The 19724-nt window shown below is 49.2% G+C and overlaps 8 protein-coding genes across 8 annotated transcripts; 5 read left to right on the top strand and 3 right to left on the bottom strand.

The window, feature by feature from the left end:
• Window positions 1-2916: 2916 nt before the first annotated feature.
• Window positions 2917-3311, bottom strand: N7518_009015 (uncharacterized protein; the record flags this gene model as incomplete). The annotated part of the gene is made up of 2 exons (XM_057189942.1): window positions 2917-3037; window positions 3139-3311. 2 exons carry the CDS (start codon window positions 3309-3311, stop codon window positions 2917-2919), a joined length of 294 nt encoding a protein of 97 aa, XP_057037598.1.
• A 35-nt stretch (window positions 3312-3346) lies between these two features.
• On the top strand, window positions 3347-7128 carry N7518_009014 (SAPS family protein; the record flags this gene model as incomplete). Its single annotated transcript, XM_057189941.1, has 3 exons — window positions 3347-5362; window positions 5413-6084; window positions 6454-7128. 3 exons carry the CDS (start codon window positions 3347-3349, stop codon window positions 7126-7128), a joined length of 3363 nt encoding a protein of 1120 aa, XP_057037597.1.
• Window positions 7129-7655: 527 nt separating this feature from the next.
• On the top strand, window positions 7656-9886 carry N7518_009013 (SET domain protein; the record flags this gene model as incomplete). The annotated part of the gene is made up of 4 exons (XM_057189940.1): window positions 7656-7672; window positions 7727-8275; window positions 8343-8602; window positions 8682-9886. The coding sequence occupies 4 exons, from the start codon at window positions 7656-7658 to the stop codon at window positions 9884-9886; spliced, it is 2031 nt and encodes a 676-aa protein (XP_057037596.1).
• Window positions 9887-10271: 385 nt separating this feature from the next.
• N7518_009012 (NADH-quinone oxidoreductase subunit NuoF) lies at window positions 10272-11890 on the top strand (the record flags this gene model as incomplete). The annotated part of the gene is made up of 3 exons (XM_057189939.1): window positions 10272-10529; window positions 10588-10659; window positions 10733-11890. The coding sequence occupies 3 exons, from the start codon at window positions 10272-10274 to the stop codon at window positions 11888-11890; spliced, it is 1488 nt and encodes a 495-aa protein (XP_057037595.1).
• A 635-nt stretch (window positions 11891-12525) lies between these two features.
• Window positions 12526-13205, bottom strand: N7518_009011 (uncharacterized protein; the record flags this gene model as incomplete). Its single annotated transcript, XM_057189938.1, has 2 exons — window positions 12526-13075; window positions 13195-13205. 2 exons carry the CDS (start codon window positions 13203-13205, stop codon window positions 12526-12528), a joined length of 561 nt encoding a protein of 186 aa, XP_057037594.1.
• A 323-nt stretch (window positions 13206-13528) lies between these two features.
• N7518_009010 (putative MFS transporter) lies at window positions 13529-15433 on the bottom strand (the record flags this gene model as incomplete). Its single annotated transcript, XM_057189937.1, has 2 exons — window positions 13529-14210; window positions 14271-15433. The coding sequence occupies 2 exons, from the start codon at window positions 15431-15433 to the stop codon at window positions 13529-13531; spliced, it is 1845 nt and encodes a 614-aa protein (XP_057037593.1).
• A 667-nt stretch (window positions 15434-16100) lies between these two features.
• On the top strand, window positions 16101-17630 carry N7518_009009 (Short-chain dehydrogenase; the record flags this gene model as incomplete). The annotated part of the gene is made up of 4 exons (XM_057189936.1): window positions 16101-16229; window positions 16461-16933; window positions 17000-17176; window positions 17234-17630. 4 exons carry the CDS (start codon window positions 16101-16103, stop codon window positions 17628-17630), a joined length of 1176 nt encoding a protein of 391 aa, XP_057037592.1.
• A 1045-nt stretch (window positions 17631-18675) lies between these two features.
• N7518_009008 (uncharacterized protein) lies at window positions 18676-19008 on the top strand (the record flags this gene model as incomplete). Its single annotated transcript, XM_057189935.1, has 1 exon — window positions 18676-19008. The coding sequence occupies one exon, from the start codon at window positions 18676-18678 to the stop codon at window positions 19006-19008; it is 333 nt and encodes a 110-aa protein (XP_057037591.1).
• Window positions 19009-19724: the final 716 nt, after the last annotated feature.

Below are 19724 nucleotides of genomic sequence, written 5' to 3'. Positions count from 1 at the left end.
TCCGAGGGCTGCAATTGAGCACACATGTACTTCGTACCTGAAACATCGTCTGAGCTGATATCATTTTGAGGTGCCTCGGCTCAGATCCTCCTTCTTGTCAAGTTTGGCCATCTTTCCGGTTGGGTTCGCTAATGACCTGCAGTGCTCAATGGCAACATTGAGAAGGATATAGAGACAACTTTGCTCGAATTGCCATTAAATGGACAATCGATGGTCCATAGGACCGACCACTACTGACATTGCAAAGCCCCTGAGAATGCATTCTTGATTACCCCGTAGATAGTAGAAAAATAATAAAGGGCTGTGCGTTGGCCGATCCTGACAGTTCTTGCTCCGGTGCCGGCATTGTCCCATGGCATATATATCTAGCTTCATTTTCCGCTACGTGATGATTTTTGCTGCGGCCTTGACGACCAAGACCTCGTTCAGATCCAGTTCAGGAGCTTGAGTTTGCCACTCCTGCTCTGACGCCTCGGTAATCGTTCTTACGACCTCTGTTTTGGTATGCGAGTACAAGATGATTAGTAGATTTAGAGACCACGGATCAGCTTTTCAGACTCAACCTGTGAGCATTTGTCTCAGTGAAAGCTGGAGCTGGAGGATATTCTTGAGTGAGGGTGGCTCGGAGTTGAAAAGGGCGCCATGATTTTGCCCTGATGAACAGATGACAGTTAGGAACTAAGCTTGCAGTTCAGTCTGAGACACAAGGAGTGGACATGGGATCAGCCCGAGTGGATGCCTAATGAGTGGGGAGTAGCCTAGGCCGTACTTTGTACATCCCATGATTGCTGTGGAGACTTCTACAGATACAGAGAATACGTCTGATTCGCTATCCTGGTTGATGATACCAACTGTAGATTTAGGGTTACTCCGCTCGGTGGGCCGATGCTTCATACTTCATGTCTGGTTCGTCATACACGCACATCGTTTCTACATTTACATAGCAGCTAAATTATATGACAGTGGAATTGTTTTATTTGTCTTCGTCTTTGACTCTAGACAAAGTCTTTGATAGCTACACCCCGGGCCATTTCCCGATAAGTGCCCAGCTAGATATTAAAGCAAAGAGATGAAGCAATAGACGTGAGGTCAGTGTCCAGAATGGCCGGCGTGGCACCAGTATCCGTCTGCTGCCGACCAGAAATGTAGTGCAAGCCGTTGGAAATACTTGAGGAGCTCCTTTTCAATGTTATCCTAGGATAACCCAGCAGCCAGCGGCGAGGCAAGAAAAGAAAAGAGCAAAAGTTCGGCAAACATGATGAAACATAAGAACTAGAAGAAAGAAAGAAAGAATGATAGATATGATAATACTACAGACAACAGGTCTCTCTCTAATAGGTTTAAATGTCGCTGAACTGTACGGAGTAGTTACTCTCCTATGCAACATAAACGCTTGGAATCAAAATGAGACTACAATGCAACCTACTACGACATATACTCGGGTTTCTTTATTAATCTGATGCATAGAATACCCCCAAGATGCAATATCGTTCGCTACACCCTTAAACTGACTTCATCTTAGCATTTTGAAAAGACTAACAACATATCTGGTACATTCGATATTGACCCATTTGGGTAAAGATTGTCCGGATAATTATTACCTAGATAGGCAAAATCGAGGCGGATTGCCCTTTCGGGTTTGGGCGCCGCACGGTTAAAAGCTAAATTCATATTTTGTACAACGGAGCTCAAATACGTACGCTCGTCTGGAAATCAACGGCGGCGAGATTTCTCTTGTTGTCACCCTTCGGTAACTAGAGTGGTGTGTGCTTTTTCATGCCGGACCTACCGAAGGATCAAGGATCCGACTGGCTTTGTGGACTGGTTGCAGATAAAGTGCCTTTCCAGGTAGTGATGTGAATATTGAGCGAGCATATCCAATTGGAATCCTGGAGCATGCATAGCTGTGCGCATTCGTGGACATTAATCGCGGTCTATAGGAATGTTGATATAGATCATCACTGGAACTACGCGTTCAATTGCGTTGATACGACTATTAGTGGGGTTGCTACAAATCCACCTTCTCCCGCTTGCCCATATACACGCCTTGTGCAGCGGTCCCTCGAAAACGACATGATCTATGATTCTGATCGTTGGACAAGGAGATCAGCTCCCGGAACTATCTATGGGCGACGTCATTGATGCCTGAGGCCATAATATACACGTGGTCGTAAAGTACATTCAAAGTTATACCAAATTTAGCTTGTTTCACCTTAGTGGGGAGGTTATTGCTATGGGAATATACGCAAGGTATGGAGTAGAATCGTCAGATGATGTACATGAAGGACTATCCGGGATCTAGATCCTTGTATTCGTGGCAGTTTAGTTGGGCTACGTGGGACAGGACACTGAAGGTATTTGATACCTGACTTGACACCCAAATCTGGCGGGGAAGGGCTGTACCCAGTACCCACTGTAATTTTGATGCAACGGGCCCCATGATGAGATGAGATGGAAATTAAAAGCACAGGCGTAGATAAGTAAGATTAAGCGAAAAGAACTTCATAAACACCAGAACTAAAAAGTCATCTATACTCATAGATCGTGCAGTTCATTCTTATCTGGTGGTTTTGATCCCCGCGGTGATTACATACGTGTTTCCGCCCCTGCTTCTACAGGGCTCGTGGCCATCAGGGATCGGTAATCGATCAGCACAGCTTCCCCCGAAGCGGAACCTTTCTTTCTTCTCTCTTCAACTGCTTTCTCGACGGACAGATGTTGAGTCGCCATTCCCGTCTCTCTCTCTCCGTGCGTGTGCCTAGAGTCTGCTCATTTTGACTCAACTCCACTCACCCCATTTCTTCATCTTCCCCTCTCCAAACCCACAGGGAGGTTCGGGTTTCTCTCTTTCTTCGTCATTCCCTCGGGATTGAAGGTACGCTCTATTAAGGGCTCTGACTTCTGGTCCAGTAGCTTCTATAAATCCTCCTGACCAGATCCTCCAACTCCGTCTGTCGCATCCCCGGTGAAGGCGGCCTGCTTCACGGGTACACACATCATCGGGACTGCTGGTGATGCAAGCGGGTGAACCTCATGGCTAATAAATTCTTTATTCATACAGCGCTAGACCGCTTCAATTTTCAATCGATTATTTCTCCATCTCCAGTCATTTATCGGCCGTGACGGTCGAGAGCGTACCCCACCCGACCTGCGCGACCTGGTCTGTGTTCTGTGTGTGTGTGGACACCACGCTTGCTTGCCGCTGTATCGGCCTGTCGCGCAACCTCTCCTGGGCACCCGATCTTTCGACCAACCCTTGTACCATAGACTGCTCCGTTACGACATCTCGGAGACGAACGAAACGAATCCATTTTATGAATTATTTCCCTCGGGTATATACTCCATCATGTTTTGGCGCTTTGGGGGATATGCGAATCTTTCCACCATCGATACCCTGCTCGACAAACCCGATCTCACCCTTGAGGAACTCTTAGACGAGCCCGAAACTATTCAAGAACTGAAACAGCTTAATACGAAACTCATTGAATACCTGCGCGAGGATCATGCCTTGAAACGGCTTATGGAATACGTCACGGCACCGAGCTTGGTGAATGACGACGAAGATGATGCGAAAGACACTTCAGAGAAGGGCAAGGATGCTGCCGCTTCTGCGGAGCAGACGGATATGGACGAGGAGAAGGAAGGGGATCTGAGGGATATTCTTGACCCGGATGACCTAGACAAAGTCGAAAAGAAGCGTCTGACCCATGCCTATATCGCTTGTGAGATTCTCTCATCAGAGACATGGTCCATTCTCGAATCCATGATGGCCAACCCTGCATACTTGGCCGAATTCTGGGGCTTCCTGCGACGACCTCCTCCTCTCGATTCATTGCAAGCAAGCTACTTCACGAAAGTAAACGAGACTTTGCTTGATAAAAAGACCGACGAGATGCTGGAGTTTCTCAAGACCCTTGATGGAATTGTCCCAGCATTGTTGCAGCATGTTGATAACCCGATGGTCATGGATCTTCTCTTGAAAATCATCAGTCTTGAGAAGGCAGAGGGTGGCCAGGGTACTGTTGACTGGCTCAGATCCCAGGGTTTGATCCCCAATCTTCTTTCTTTCTTGTCCCCTGATCGTCCGGCGTCCGTTCAAACCTCCGCAGGTGACTTCCTGAAAGCGATCATCACTATATCTGCAAACGCAAGCCCGAACGACCAGTCATGTATTGGTCCTAACAGTTTGACACGTCAGCTTGTCTCGACCGAGTGCGTACAGCAACTCATCGATGCTATGCTCAAGGGTGGCAATCCCCTGACTGTGGGCGTAGGTATTGTCATCGAGGTAATCCGCAAGAACAATTCCGACTATGATCCGGAGTCCCTTGGCGGACCCGATACAATGCTCACCACTTACGACCCAATCTACCTTGGAACATTGCTGCGTCTCTTCGCTAAACATATTCCCCAGTTCATGGCTCTCATTCAAAGTTCCCAGCACACTATTCATGAAGGAAATAAGCTTAAGACCGTTGAGCGAGGAAAGTTGAACTCTGCTTGGGGTGGGCAAATTGAGCCGCTTGGTTTCGACCGATTCAAGACGTGTGAATTAATGGCAGAGCTGCTTCATTGCAGTAATATGGGTCTTCTGAATGAACCAGGCAGCGACGAGTATGTCCGGCAAAGAGACGAGGAACGTGAGCGGTTAATCCGTGAAGGAGGCTTCGATACGCGAGGCTTCGATACGCACCAAGATGAGCATTCTGGAATTGATACCGCGGCCGATTTTGCGAACGATTCAGCCCTCGATTCTGGATCCCCAGAAGATATCAAGGTCACAGAAGTGCCACACGTGGGTGAAGATGACGGGTTTGAAGATGTTGGCGCATCTGGTGATTTAGTGAGCGCAAAAGCTGATACCGACACAACGGCTACTGCAAACTCGCAGCCGACGGAAACGGTCAGCGAAGCCTCTCCAGTGGAAATCCCAGAGCCAGAGCCGGTGTCTTCCGAAGAAACCACAGATATATCTGAAAGTTCCACCACACCCATTGATCCCTCGTCGCCTACTACTGGTCTCTCTGATCAAATTAGCGCCATGAATCTTGAAAGTGAACCACAAGACGAGCAGCAAGAGTCTGGAAAGGACAACCAAGAGCCTGTGGCTTCCCTCTCGCAAGACGTTCCAGCTCCTCTCTTTTCCAAGGAACAAGCATCCGAGTCTGACTCCGCCCCAGCCGATCAATCGGAAGAACCATCTAGTATTATTGAACAGGTCGAGGAAACGAGCGTTCCGAACGACGGAGGCGATGAGGATTCGGCCGAACAATACATCCAACTCGATACTGACGGGCGACCCGTGGTCGGCGATTACCTGAAGATCCAGTTCGTGGAGAATAAAGTGGTCCCAACGATTCTGGTTTGTATTTCTTTTAGAGAACGATGAACACCCACGCTAACCATTGATAGGGCTTCTTCTTCCGCTTCCCATGGAATAACTTCCTTCACAATGTTGTTTACGATGTGATTCAACAAGTCTTTAACGGGCCCATGGAGCGTGGCTACAATCGGGCACTCGCAGTCGATGTATTTGACACCGGACGAATCACTACCGCGATTGTTGAAGGGCAGAAGCGCAGCGATGAGACCCAGCGGACTAAGCAAATCCGCCTCGGATATATGGGACACCTTACTCTTGTTGCGGAGGAGGTCGTCAAGTTCAGCGAGCGTCATCCGCCAGAGTTGCTCTCACGGTCCGTTATGGAGAGCGTGTTGAATCCCGACTGGATTGAGTACGTCGAACAGACTTTATCAGAGACTCGCGAACGCGACAATGCTATTCTCGGCGGTGTTCGTCCTGATATATCGGTTGGGCCTCGCCAGACTAGCCTTAACAACACCAATTCTGGCCAAGGCTTCTCTAACTCCGCTCTGGCGGACGTGGGATTGAATGGAGGAATCGGTGGCTCAACCTTCCAGAGTTTCGACCTCGGCCAAGGAGGTGTTTCCGGTGGAGCATTCGGCGGAGGTGGCACCTCCCTTTTGAGTGGCTTTGCCAGCTCAAGCGACGACGAGGACGAAGAAATGGAGGACCAGGACGAGAGAGACTCCGGCAATGCCGATCAAAATGACAATGACAATGTGGGTTACCTCTTCCGATGGACATGATGGTGCACGATCTCAACCGACTCCGTGCATCCCCCATTATCTTCCCATCCCTTCCCGGTTTACCCCTCATGTATCCCAAGCTATAGCAAGGGCCAAAGAGCCAGAATTCCAGGTAAAGTGCTAGATCGCTAGCGCTTGGGCAATGTGGGCTTGACTAAAACTGATATCATGCCTGTTAGCTGATGTTCATTGCCGACAACGTGTTGCAAATCTCAGCCCAGGGGGGAGGGATTCTCGTGTCACTTTGTCCTGAACTGGGTTTCTTATGCACTTTTCCCTTTCCCTTCACAAGGAATGGGCTGTCAGATGTATTGTCTCTTTACTAACTGACTTTCTATTAAGGTGTTCACAAGTTCAGCCAGTCAACCTATTCCTATCTTACCCCCGCCACCTGCTCCATTGAGCTTGGGTCCTTCCCGGGCACGCCGTCAGTTAGCCGCACGTCTTGCCGCTCAAAAGCAACAACCATCAGAAAATGAAGGCGACGGAGATTACAGGGGGGCCGAAGGAAGTGAGGACCGAGAGTCAGATTGGCCGGATAACCCATTCGTAATTGCAGGGATCGATGACCCCGCCGACGCAGGCAGCTCTGCGTTCCCTAATAGTGACTTTGGTTCTGCCGATGGCAAACACTCACCTACCTTCCCGGAATCAGGATTCAGCCCTCCAGACTCGCTATCAACCAACTCATCTGAAGATGAAGGTGATGGCCACGCAGAATCCGTGAGGCGACAGGTTCGTGTCCCTCTAGAAGTCGAGGATGACGACGATGATGAAATGGGTGAGATGGTCGGGCCGAGTGGCATTGGCATGATGGACTCCGACGATGAAGACGAGGCTATCATAAACGAATCTCTTGGTTACTCCAACCTCTCGGGCCCCGCCCGATACAACAACTTCCGATCACGAGCCGTGAGCTCCCATTATGATGATGAGCAAAACGACAGCAGTGATGGTGAAGATGATGGATTGGTGGAGATAATGGTCCCTGGCCGCAAGGCCTCGACCTCGAACTAAGCCTGGGCTCTTTGCATTTGATTTCGTGGCCATGACGGTAAATCCCAACGGCAAAAACCGTGGGGGCGAGTCACCGTTGCGGCATGGCGTTTGTATATAGACTTTCCATCGATGGAGTAGCCATGGGGTTCTGCATGGAGAGCATTCTGATCTGATGTCTTATTTGTGTCCTTGCATGTATTCGCATGTTACATGCCTGGGATCGGCTTACGAGTCCGTGGCTTTTGATTGGTATTCGCTTGTGTACGATAGTTGTCTGGAGAAGCGAATTGATTTATCTTGAGCAAATAGTAGGAAAGCCTATATCAGCCCGAAAGTATCATTTCGTAGATCATTCTTATAAGACGCGCAAAAAAGAACGTTGAATCTCTCGGAGAAAAAAGCGGGCCCCCACCATCCCGCATCAATTCTTCTCAGGACTTTGACACAACCAAGTCGGTTCATTCTTGGATAACTTTGTCGGTAGCAATCAGTCCTGCCTGTGAGAAAAGATATCCAACAAAAAAAAAGATACACTTGCTTCAAAAATGGCAGCTTCCTCGGAGTAAGTGCAGTCTGGAGATACGTCATTCCCAAGCGTATATCTAACACAAAACAGACAAGTCGATCCAAGTTTAAAAGCTCACACAGAGCTAGTGAACTGGTTTATCCAGCATGGTGGCACGGTTGATAAGAGCGTGCGCATCGCACAAGACGCCTCGCGCGGCGTGCACCTGCAAGTGAGAGCAGACTGGCCAGAAGCCATCCAAAAAGAGACCCGAGTGATCAACAGCCCAATTAGCGTGTCAATGTCCTGGTACAATGCCATTGGCTATGAGTCACCACGGGGCTCATTCCCCAAACACGGCGTTGACTTTCCGCGGACATGGATCGACGAGGTCGGGCCGGAGGAGACTTTTGCCTTCTTCCTCATGGGCCAGTATCTACGCGGGCCCGACAGTTTTTGGTATCCGTATCTTCGTACCCTGCCTCAGCCTGGTCAATTGACTACCCCGTTGTTCTTTGGTGAGGAGGATGTAGATTGGATTCAGGGTACTGGGATTCCCGAGGCTGCCGTTGAGAGGATTAAGATATGGGAGCAGAAGTATGATTCGGGCTATCTTCAGTTGGATGCAATTGGATTCCCGGATTGTGAGCAGTATACGTGGTGAGTATGAGACACTGCTGTCTCTGTTATTCTGCCCGAGGATGACATTATGCTGATTTGTATACAGGGAGCTGTATCTCTGGGCTTCGACTATCATTACCTCCCGGGCATTCTCGTCAAAGGTTCTATCTGGGGCTGTCGAGCCTGATGATCTTCCAGAGGATGGAGTCTCGGCGCTGCTTCCGCTCATTGACCTTCCGAATCATCGACCAATGGCGAAGGTTGAGTGGCGAGCGGGTGACGAGGATATTGGTCTTCTTGTGCTTGAAGATCACTCGGCAGGCCAAGAAATTTCCAACAATTATGGCCCTCGTAATAATGAACAATGTACGTATCCCGTTTGCCGGGGCGTGATATCCGAGCTTTGAGAACGCCTGAATCATCATAGACACTGACAATATGATAGTGTTGATCAACTATGGATTCTGCATTGCCGGCAACCCAACCGATTATCGCATTGTTCATCTGGGCGTGAAGCCCGACAGCCCGCTCGGCGAAGCCAAGGCTCGCCAGCTCGAACTGTTCCCTCAGGTTGCCAAGAATATCGAGGACCACTATTACATCTTCAATAATTTCTACCCACTACTGGCCCCCGAAACAACGATGGAGCACTCGATCTTTTCACCGGCATTGTTCAATGCATTGACCGTCATGGAATCAAACAAACGCGAGCGCAAATCACTCGAGATCACCGAGAGCTGTATTCGCATTCTTCCGGGATATGGAAACAACCATAGTATCTATGCTGCACTGGCTCAGATTAGCTTCGAGCTCATGGCTCATGCCGCAAACCTGAAAGCCAGTGCGGAGCATCTGCCTTTGCAGCCAACCACCCTGAACCAGATCCACTCTCAGATCTACCGCAACGGCCAGATAACATTAGACCAGGCTGCTTTGGTTATCGCTACTTGGACTATTGCACGCGGGAGGGAACATAATCGTGGTGAAAGTTGGGAAGATACCAAGGTCCTCCTACATGAAGTAATGGCACGCGTCCCGGCCGGCCTTCTCTCAGACGAAGTCATGTCCCGGATCCGAGTGCGTATCCTAGAACGTCCGTCTCTGATCACTAAAAAAGGTGAACTGTTCAGGTTAGGCGAACTTTTCAGCCTTCTGCCGGCTGAAATGCAGGAGCCGGCTCAGACATGCTTCCAGCACGCCCTGGGAGAGGCTAGCCAGGCCGTCCCGAGTGTATCCACAGATCCACAGACCCTGTTTGCGACGGTTATTTGCTTGCTGGTTGCAACGTATAATTCGCCAGAGGCACGGTCAAGATTGTCCTCGCGTCTTAACCGATGGTTTACTTTCCTGCTTGAGCAATACCCTCTGCCTTCCAGATCCATTGAGACTAGTGTGGATGAAGCCAGCGAAACACTTCGTCAATTCCAAAGATATACTATGGCGGCACAACCAAGCTCATGGGCATCTGGTGATGGGGTTAATTGGCTTACCGAAAACAGCGGGTGGTTGGACTCGGAGTGGCTTCAATGGTCATGGACAGTGGCAGGTTCAGAAATGGTGATGATTCCTCTTGATCCATTTGAGATCCTCAAGATGGAGGGATCATTGTCTATGTTGAAGCAGGCATGTCTCTATGTACCACAAGAGTAGATAAAGAGGAAGTAGACATAGAAATGAGAGAGCCGTTTATGGTCTTCGTTAACAATCCTCTTTCTTAGCCCCAATAAATTGAGAAGAAGAAAAAAAGTTAGAATAGACGTTCAAGAGGAATTTCGAACAAATGCTAGAGAAAGAAGCCATTTAACTGGCCATATCTTTATGTATATGGATCACGTGATATGGCAATAGTTATACCATCCTAATGTGGAATTATGACTCAGCAATATAGTCACGTGTGGGCCTATCACCCAATCATATCGAGCCCAAAGGCGGATCATTCAGCAAGCGCAGGAATTGCCGTGAGCTCCACGACTCCCTTCCCTTCTACTCCACGACCCTTTGACCCTCACCACGCATTGTCACCCCCGCCGTCATCATGATATCCAGAGCGGCGGCTCCCTCCACCTCCTCCCTCTCCAACCTCTCGATCCGCTCCCTCCGCGCTCCGGGGGCGGCAGCCCGCTCCTTCGCATCTGTGTCGGAGGCGCCTCCCGTGAAGCACCATGGCGGACTTAAAGACCACGATCGGATCTTCACCAACCTTTACGAACACCATGGAACGGATTTGAAGTCATCAATGAAATATGGTGACTGGTACCGCACTAAGGATATTATTTTGAAGGGTGATGATTGGGTGGGTTGTCGCACAATTGACGATCTGGGGAATTACCAATTGCTAATCCCATGAACAGCTCATCTCAGAGATCAAGGCATCCGGCCTCCGTGGCCGTGGCGGTGCTGGTTTCCCCTCAGGATTGAAATACGTAAGTGGCCCACACGCAATTCGGACAAATACCCAGTGTTTTAGGATAACCGAACTGACTCGCTACTCGACAGTCGTTCATGAACTTCAAGGGTTGGGAAAAGGACCCTCGCCCCCGTTATTTGGTTGTCAACGCAGATGAGGGTGAGCCCGGTACTTGCAAGGACCGAGAGATCATGCGCAAGGACCCCCAGAAGCTGATCGAAGGTTGCTTGGTGGTGGGTCGTGCTATGAACGCCAACGCCGCCTACATCTACGTCCGTGGCGAGTTCTACCACGAAGCTACCGTTCTCCAGCGGGCTATCAACGAGGCCTACGCGGCTGGCCTGATCGGTAAGAACGCCTGTGGCACCGGATACGACTTCGACGTGTACATTCACCGAGGAATGGGCGCCTACGTTTGTGGCGAGGAGACCTCGCTCATTGAGTCCATTGAAGGCAAGGCTGGCAAGCCCCGTCTCAAGCCTCCCTTCCCCGCTGCAGTCGGTCTGTTCGGTTGCCCCAGCACAGTCACCAATGTCGAGACCGTTGCTGTGACACCGACCATCATGCGCCGTGGTGCCAGCTGGTTCTCTTCCTTCGGCCGTGAGCGTAACCACGGTACCAAGCTTTTCTGTATCTCCGGTCACGTCAACAACCCCGTCACAGTAGAGGAGGAGATGTCCATCCCGCTGCGCGAGCTAATCGAGAAGCACTGTGGAGGTGTCCGCGGTGGCTGGGACAACTTGCTCGCCATTATCCCCGGTGGCTCGTCAACTCCCATCATCCCCAAGTCCGTGGCCGACAACCAGCTCATGGACTTCGACTCCCTCAAGGACTCCCAGACCGGTCTGGGCACAGCTGCCGTCATTGTCATGGACAAGTCCACGGATGTCGTCCGCGCCATCTCCCGCCTGTCTAAATTCTACAGACACGAGTCTTGCGGTCAGTGCACCCCCTGCCGTGAGGGCAGCAAATGGACCATGCAGATGATGCAGCGTCTCGAGACCGGCAATGCCCGCGAGCGCGAAATCGACATGCTCCAGGAGCTCACCAAGCAGGTCGAGGGCCACACCATCTGCGCTCTGGGTGAGGCTTTCGCCTGGCCCATCCAGGGTCTGATTCGCCACTTCCGTCCCGAGCTGGAGGCCCGTATCCGCCAGTACGAGAAGGAGCTTGGCGGTGCTCCCTTCGCCGGTGGCTGGCACCCCGACAGCCGTGCTGAGGGCAAGTCCATCTCCCCTGGCATGTAAACGCACCTCCCACGTTTCCTTTTTCCATTTACAACCCCTTTTCTCCCTGTGTTGTCCCCTCAAAAAGAAGCAGGAACAGGTCGGGGATGATTATCGCTTCTAGACCCCTCTTATATCTCCCTCTCCCTGGTCGGTAATGTTTTCTGTCTGTCTGGTCCGGCCGGGGAGGGTGGTGTTTCTCTTTTCTTTACTCAGCCCGATCCCCTCGTGTTCATCTATCGCGCCTAGGTTTCCTTTATTGTACAGTCGGTAGCAAATTTGATGCATTTGATGTCTTCATTCGTTCTATGTACGGCGGGTTTGTCCATCGCGCCACTGGGTTTTTGGTCAGAAGATTAACCATCTGCCATGAATCAACGTTGATATATCTGTAGTCTTCTAAAGGTCTAGAAGGAAAATAGAGAAGAGAGGAAGAGGATCTAACTACTCTAGACTAGAAGTCCTAGTTAGGTATTGCAAGGTAACAATCTTGATTCTTGGCAATAGTCACTGTATATCGCAGCCTTCTTGCTACCCTCACTAGCTAATCAATATAGTTAGGGTAGTGTGCTTACGCTGTCAAGCTCTATATCTGAAAAATGTCGAAGTCCATTTCGATGCTCCGACAAGAATGAATCAACGTCTCTCTTCTCCTTTCATCCATCTAACCGTTGAGCAAGCACCTGACAAGGCCATTCACCTTTCACATTCAAAGTCTCAACCCTCTCAAACCCTTGAGACTCGTAGTATTGGATCAATTTTCCATCGCTACCCGCATAGCAATCTACCCGTAGTAAAGAGACCCCAGCCTTCCTAGCAAGATCACGCGCATGGTCCAAGAGACGTCTACCAATCTGACTGCCAGCACATTGCCGATCCGTGACTAACAACCGCACGTAAAGCTCAGGCTCAGAGACAGGCGTCACATAGGGCATCCTATCTCCAATAGCGAGCGCACCTACGACGACCCCCGGCTCTTCTCCGTTCATAGTTTGGGCGAGCCAAAGACCATGGCCGGTTGTTGCAAATTCTTTGAGTTGCTCGGCGCGTTGTGGGTTCTCGGAAAAGGATGCTGTTCCCCACTGCCCGGTTCTGTTGTGCGATACTAGCCATTGGACTGCGGTATCTAGAAGGTGGAGGACTACCGGGACAGCGTCTACTGTTCCCCGCACGATAGTTATGTCGTGGACTCCGTTCTTAATCGGGCTTTTGAGATTTTTGTTAGTATCTGTGAGTGGCCTTTCGCTTTTGTTCTTCATTTGATATTGGCCCCTTCCGATCTACCTCTTCTTGGGTAGGTTGGCGCTTTGAACAATAATACTTACTTTGATGCCATTATCCAAGCAGTCTGAAGGGACGATTGTTGTAAAATAGCCTCAATAAGCTCAACTAATTGAACTTTTGGGGGGATCTTTGGAAATTGTCGAGTGAGAAGTCCTACTGTACATCCTGGAGCGGAGATATGTAAATAAAGGCTTGGCAATGACGTAATTTAACAGTGCATCCATGCAATCGCAGGAATGTGGAGATATGCCGCGAGCCTATGTAGCATATCCCCATTTTCTCCATTTCCATCAAGCGATTAATAGGCGAACCAATTCAGTAACAACATAGTCTCTCACCTCAGAATATCAGAGCGATGATCTCCCGTCTTCCGCTTCACTCGGTTCTTCTAGGTTCTTCAGCGACATTAGCAGCACTAGCACCAGCAACCAATTCCTGAACATTAGTATCCTTCTGTTCTCTCCCATCGGCCTTTCCCTCGACCTGAATCTCAGCAGCTCTCGCATCCTTCTCCATCTTCTGTTCGATCTTGAGCAACCTCTTCTCTCTCCAGCCCATCCCATACACATTCTCAACCCAGAGCAGCCCCATTCCAGCAGTCATGGCTAAGCCCAAGAAAAAGAAACACCATCCCCATCCCATGCCACTTAGCATTTGGCTAATGACCGCGGCACCAACAGCGCCAAGGCAGCAGCGAACAAGGTTGCATGCCGATGCAGCTGTGGCAGGCTTGTCTGGGAATAGGTCGACAAGAAGGGTGTTGAGGCAGTTCAGGGCCGCAACGAAGCAGAATCCTATAATGAACTGCAGCACCAGTGGAGCGGCTAAGTGTACTCTTTGCTGCAGCACCCACCCGTACGGGATGAATGCTGCAACGCCGATGGCCGTTGCGGGGAATACTGTTTGCAGGCGAGTGTGCTCGATCGGAAAACTGCGCAAATCGTCCCCTTTCTGGCGGTTCACTGGAAATCCGAGCTTCTGGGCTGTCCGCTTGTAGTTGTAGTCAATGACTTTTCCGTACAGGACTGCGCCGAGGCAAGAGCTTACCCCGAGGGGCCTGCGAGTTTATTAGTATGGACCCCTGGGTTAGGAAGATGAGGCAGACATGAAGACTTACAAGAAACAGAGCCCAATCTGGAGCTCGTTGAATCCATACAGGGGACCAAAGAGATTAGGAGTGCTTGTTAACAGAGCGATATTCGCGAACATCACAATCCCGACGTACGAGATGATGATCAAGGCATCCCACTCTAGTAGAATGACAAAGGAGCTGAGAGGATTCGGGAACCTAAGTCTCTTAGTATGCGAGGACTGTTGTTGCGATCCTTCTGCATCAGTTTGCCTTTCCTCATCAGACTGTGTCTGCCTCTTCGACCACCATTGGATGACCGACCTGCGCCACCACTCGTTCGGTACTGCACGGCCGTCACCAACAATTTTGCGTGCCGTCTCCGGCATAGTAAGCACATAGAACACCAAGTACCCTCCACTAACAATGACCAGGAACCAGAAGACACTGCGCCAGCCGAGGAATTTGGCCAAAAGACCACCGATAACAGGGCCCAGCGCAGGCGCAACCATAACACCTGCAGCCATAGGCCCGATATACTTCCCACGCTCTGCTGTTGTCGTAATGTCCGCTATAACACCATATCCAAAGGCCACGGTGCCGCTGCTCCCTGCGCTCTGGAGACAGCGGAGGACAATCAACGCCGCAAAACTGTTTTGTAACGCCAGTCCGATGTTAGCAGCGGTGTACACTGTGAACGCAATGATATATGCTGGTCGTCTACCCCCGGTGTCGGCGAATGTGCCCATGAAGCTCGGGACTAGGCCTTGGAAGATCATATATGTTGTGACTGTCAGGTTGATCAGCTCGGGTGTAAGGTGGTAGTTCCGTACCAATGTTGGCATGACCGGGTAGTAGATTTGGCCGGAAAGAGGGGAGAAGAACGACGCAAGAGTCACCATCATCACGATGAATAACTTCTCGTATTTGCTGAATGCCGAAAATGATGGCTGGGAATTGTCCGGTGCTGTTTCTGTGGTCTCGATATGTGGCCCGGTAGCTGGCGAGCCTGAGTCTTCGGGTTGAATATGGTCGTTGTTGGCATCGCTGGGGGATGTATGTGTGGCTGGGGCTGCGACGGGTGCTTCATCAAACCCGCCATATCCACTATCGACTCGCCTTATATTGCGATCTACCGGGGTGTGCTGGAAGGGACCAGGTACTGTCACTGTCTTTCCCTCGCGAGTTCCTTCAGTCAGGTGCAGCTCCATGATGAATAGTGTGTAATAAGTTGGATAGAATGATAACAGGTGGATATGAGAGAGGTAGAGAGGAGAGAAGCAGCAAAGTACCGAATTATACTCCGTGGCTCTTTCTTGAGTCGTAGTTTCCCCAAAGTGTCGCACAACTACGTTCTATGGTTTATTGCAACCCATTCGGAACGGAGTAGCTAGGCTTCTTTTATACTATACAAATTTATATATCACTTTGCAAGGTGTACGGAACTATTTAGCATCCCAGAGAAAGTCTAGCGCTAAATAAAAACCACTTTGTTATCATCTTTCTATCGGTCTTTTTTGAGGTCTTTTCCAGGGTCCTTTAGAATAAATAACTATCCCCGGATATTATTAGTACGGGACCTTTGATACGAGCTATTTAGAGTCTATAGCTTTAGTATATTCGTATTTCAGCTTCTTCCTTACCGCTTTCGCTATCAACATTGATCTAGTATGTAGCGAAGTCAGCTATACCGATACAAGTCCGCTTAGCTTTTGAACCCGACCTAATTCTTATCTCACTTAATGCTCAGACAACTTCAGCAAGAAACCAAACCTGGAAATATGACCCGATCCCTGCAATGTCCAAGACCCGCATGTATGGCTTTCTGAGCACTTATGAAGAGACAATCTTCATTCGACAACGATAGGTGAACGGGGTATGACCACCTCGGAGGTCGCTTATACTGATTCACAGAAATCTACAGCCGATATACATGGTGTTGAAACCGAGTTCCCTGAAGTCATCACCAACGCCAAACCACCCCTTCAGTTACCCTCCCAGACATGGGTAATAACCGAGAAACTTGTCTAGACATCCCTTTTAATGACTTAAGAGGATATGGACCACGGCGGTCTTCCTCCGTTCTGATCCGGTACAACTCCCGGAACTTGGGTACATCCGTGTTCGGACCCGGATCTCATCCCCGAGAACCATTTGTCAGCGTCACTGCGTCAATCAAACTTACGATGAGACTTATAAAGGCTAGGGCGCTGCTTGAAATATGTGAAATTTGCTTAGGCTTCAAACACGGAAACCCTCAAAGGCACCATAATCATTACAGGGGCCAACGGCAGCCTTGGTTCGGCTCTTGTCCGTCATGTATTCTCCTCGCCGAACCTCGCAGACGATTATTACGGGGTCTATACTGTTCGAAGACTTGAAACGGCAACAAATCTCGAAAAGACACTCACGCACGCACCTGTCACTCACAAGCATGAGTCTATTGCGTTGGACCTGTCTAGGCTCTCGGAAGTTCGTGCGGTTGCTGATTCTATAAACAAGCGTGTCTCCGAGGGATCTTTACCCCGGATACGCGCTTTGATTCTCAATGCTGGTTACCAAGAGTTCACTACGCAAAACTTCTCAGAAGATGGCTTTGATATGTCTTTCCAATGCAACTACCTCTCACACTGGTTGTTAACGCTGATGCTGCTTGGTTCAATGGACAAAGAGCATGGCAGGATTGTTGTTATCGGCAGTAATACGCATGAGTTAGTTTCCCTGACTCTGTTTTTCTTTTCTTTCTTTTTTTGATTCCATACTCACCTAGGACTCAGCCCATATGATCCACGCAACAAGTCGATTGGAATGTTCGAGGGCGAACAATGGAAAATACTTTTTCATGACGCGGAATCTCTGGCAAAAGGTACTTGGAGCACTCCAAAAGATGATCCTACCCTTAAAGCCGGGCTCAGAAGATACAGCGCCGCGAAACTTTGTCAAGTGATGATGATGTAAGTAGGCACTACTCCCATCACGTTCTCAACACAATACTGACCAACAAATGACAGCTATGAGCTTCAGAGGCGTCTCAACACTGATCCTAGCCTATTTAATATATCTATTTTGGGGGTCGATCCCGGGGGGATGCCTAGTAATCTGACAAGGCGAGGATCCTTTTCCATGATCATTCTTATGAAAACTGTTATTCCGTTGCTTGCATTCATTCTCGTCAGGTTGTCTCCGAACGGCCCCTTGCGAACCACAACGAAATCGGCCAAGGATGTCGTTGGAGCCGCTTTCGACACACAAACCATTGGTGAGCAGCCCAAAAATGTGTACCTTAATGGATCGGAGTTTTCCCAGCCGGGCGCGGAGGCGAGAGATGTTGAAAAGCAAAGTTTGCTTTGGCATGACAGTGCCAAGTTTACTAAGTTGAATAAGGACGAGACCGCCCTGCTTAACTGACTGTGAGTTGTTTAAGTAACATTAGCTTTCTTTTTAACCAATTACATACGAAAGAGTTCTCGAGACAGAGTGATCTGTCTCGTCTGCTACAAGAGTATGTGTGAAATCAGACCTACCCTTCCATGGGAATTCCTATAGTCGTAGGTAGACGATATTGGAATGAAGCTAATTTCCATAGCCGGGTGGGAAAAAACCGAACATAAATTGGAATACTAGTACTTACCGGAAGACACAATTACCAGCCTCATCGACCTTCCATGCTCGTAGAATAGCCACATCACCAGTCAAAGCCTCTTCCATAAGATATGTCTTTCCATTGAACTTGCGGGTCTCACGCGGCTTTCCAGACTCCAAAACCTTACCAGACTCTTTTGTTCTAAGCTTTTTTCCGGTTTCATTCGCTATTTGATTTATGTGTGACAATACATCATGCTTCTATTCGAAACATGAACACTGACCGGCTTTTGTATACAATCCATCCATACGTCGGGGATATACTTTCCCGGGGGCTTTAGGACTCGGCTCACGCGTCCGGGTGGGATACGTAGTGCTTTCCTTGACTAGCACTCGAAATACCCTAAATTAGCTGGTAATACTCGTTAAATACTCTATAAATAGTATATATAGGATCTCATTTTTCCGCCTGACGGAATCATGACAAGAGACTGGTCTTATGTAATCTCATCGAAGTCTATCAACACATAAATTGGTCACTTCCCCAGTTCTAACCTTCATTCGTTCGATCGTTCGAGACATCTACCCCCCAATGAATGCACAGAAAATTCCAAAGACTGCACCTCGTGCGTCTTCTCTCGCCGGATCCGTCGCAAAATTTCTGGCTGAGCATCCTAATCTCAGGCTCGGGTGCAATACCATTGACTTCCATCAGGAGCGTCAGCATCATCTTGAAGTTCTTGGAATTCATGCTCTTGCTCCTCACAATAGATCCCCAATAGGGAGAGTCGAGTTTGAAGGAGTCCGTGGGCCTTTTGGTACCATACCAGTTAGGATCTTTTACCCCCGGGTCGTCATCTCAAATAACCACATGGAGAAGCAAAAGGTTGCTGCACTTGTCTACATGCATGGCGGTGGCTATACCGTTGGGTCAGTGGACGAATTTGAAAACGGACTGAGGATATTGGCGGAAGAATCCGGTGTAATTGTTGGTTGTATCTTTCGACCATTCCACGAAATGCTAGCTAACCATTTGAACAGACTATTGGCGTGGATTATCACTTGGCCCCTGAACATCGTTTTCCCACACAACTTGAAGAGTACTCAGCCGTCATTGACTGGGCTCAAGGCTCGGAAGGTGCTTTGCGAGGGTTACATCCTGACCTCGTATTCGGGGGAGGTGATTCCGCCGGCGGCAACATGACGGAAGCAATCACGCTTTGGAGACTAGATAAAGATCAAAAAAATATCGCTGGTCAACTTCTTCTTTATCCTGAGTCCAGGATGCCTTTTGACACTCCAGCATCTTCCGAGAACAACGGCGATCAAGATCTATACTTGGTTTGCAATGGGATCTTTGGCTTTGCAGATCACTATCTCTCGAAGGGGCCGGGAAGAGTTTACGCCCCCAGCCATCGATATGTGAGCCCTGGATTCCAAAATGCCAATCCGTTACAAAATGTTCCTCCGGCAGCTCTTTTCACTTGTGGGTTTGATCCACTGAGAGATACACCCTCCCCAATCTATAGCAGAAACGACCATAATACTTATTTTTGGCATAAATACCGCCGATCTCATTGACTTGCGAAACTCCATGCTCGGAGCTCCTCGGTGCTACTTCTGGGTGCCGGCTGAAACACCAGCGCAATTTATTCACTGATAGAAATATGCAGTACGACAAAACAGGTGTAATTTCACAGATAGTTATGTAATTCTCTAAGTCACTAAAATAATGCAAATACAATTTGAATAATAACAATATTCACTTGTGTGTCAATCGCGAGGCAACCGGGCCTTGTGACCCGGTCTCAACCGCATATTTCACCATGTATCCATCACGGTATTCGACACTCACTTAAGCCAGTGAATGGGTCCTGATATCATTCGATTATGCGCAAGGAACATTGTTCTTTCGGGGAC

This window comes from Penicillium psychrosexuale (assembly GCF_028828465.1).
Source record: "Penicillium psychrosexuale strain IBT 29551 chromosome Unknown utg000005l, whole genome shotgun sequence".
Taxonomy (NCBI): Eukaryota; Fungi; Ascomycota; class Eurotiomycetes; order Eurotiales; family Aspergillaceae; genus Penicillium; species Penicillium psychrosexuale.
Note: the sequence above shows the minus strand (reverse complement) of the source record. Positions and strands in the feature narration are given on the sequence as shown.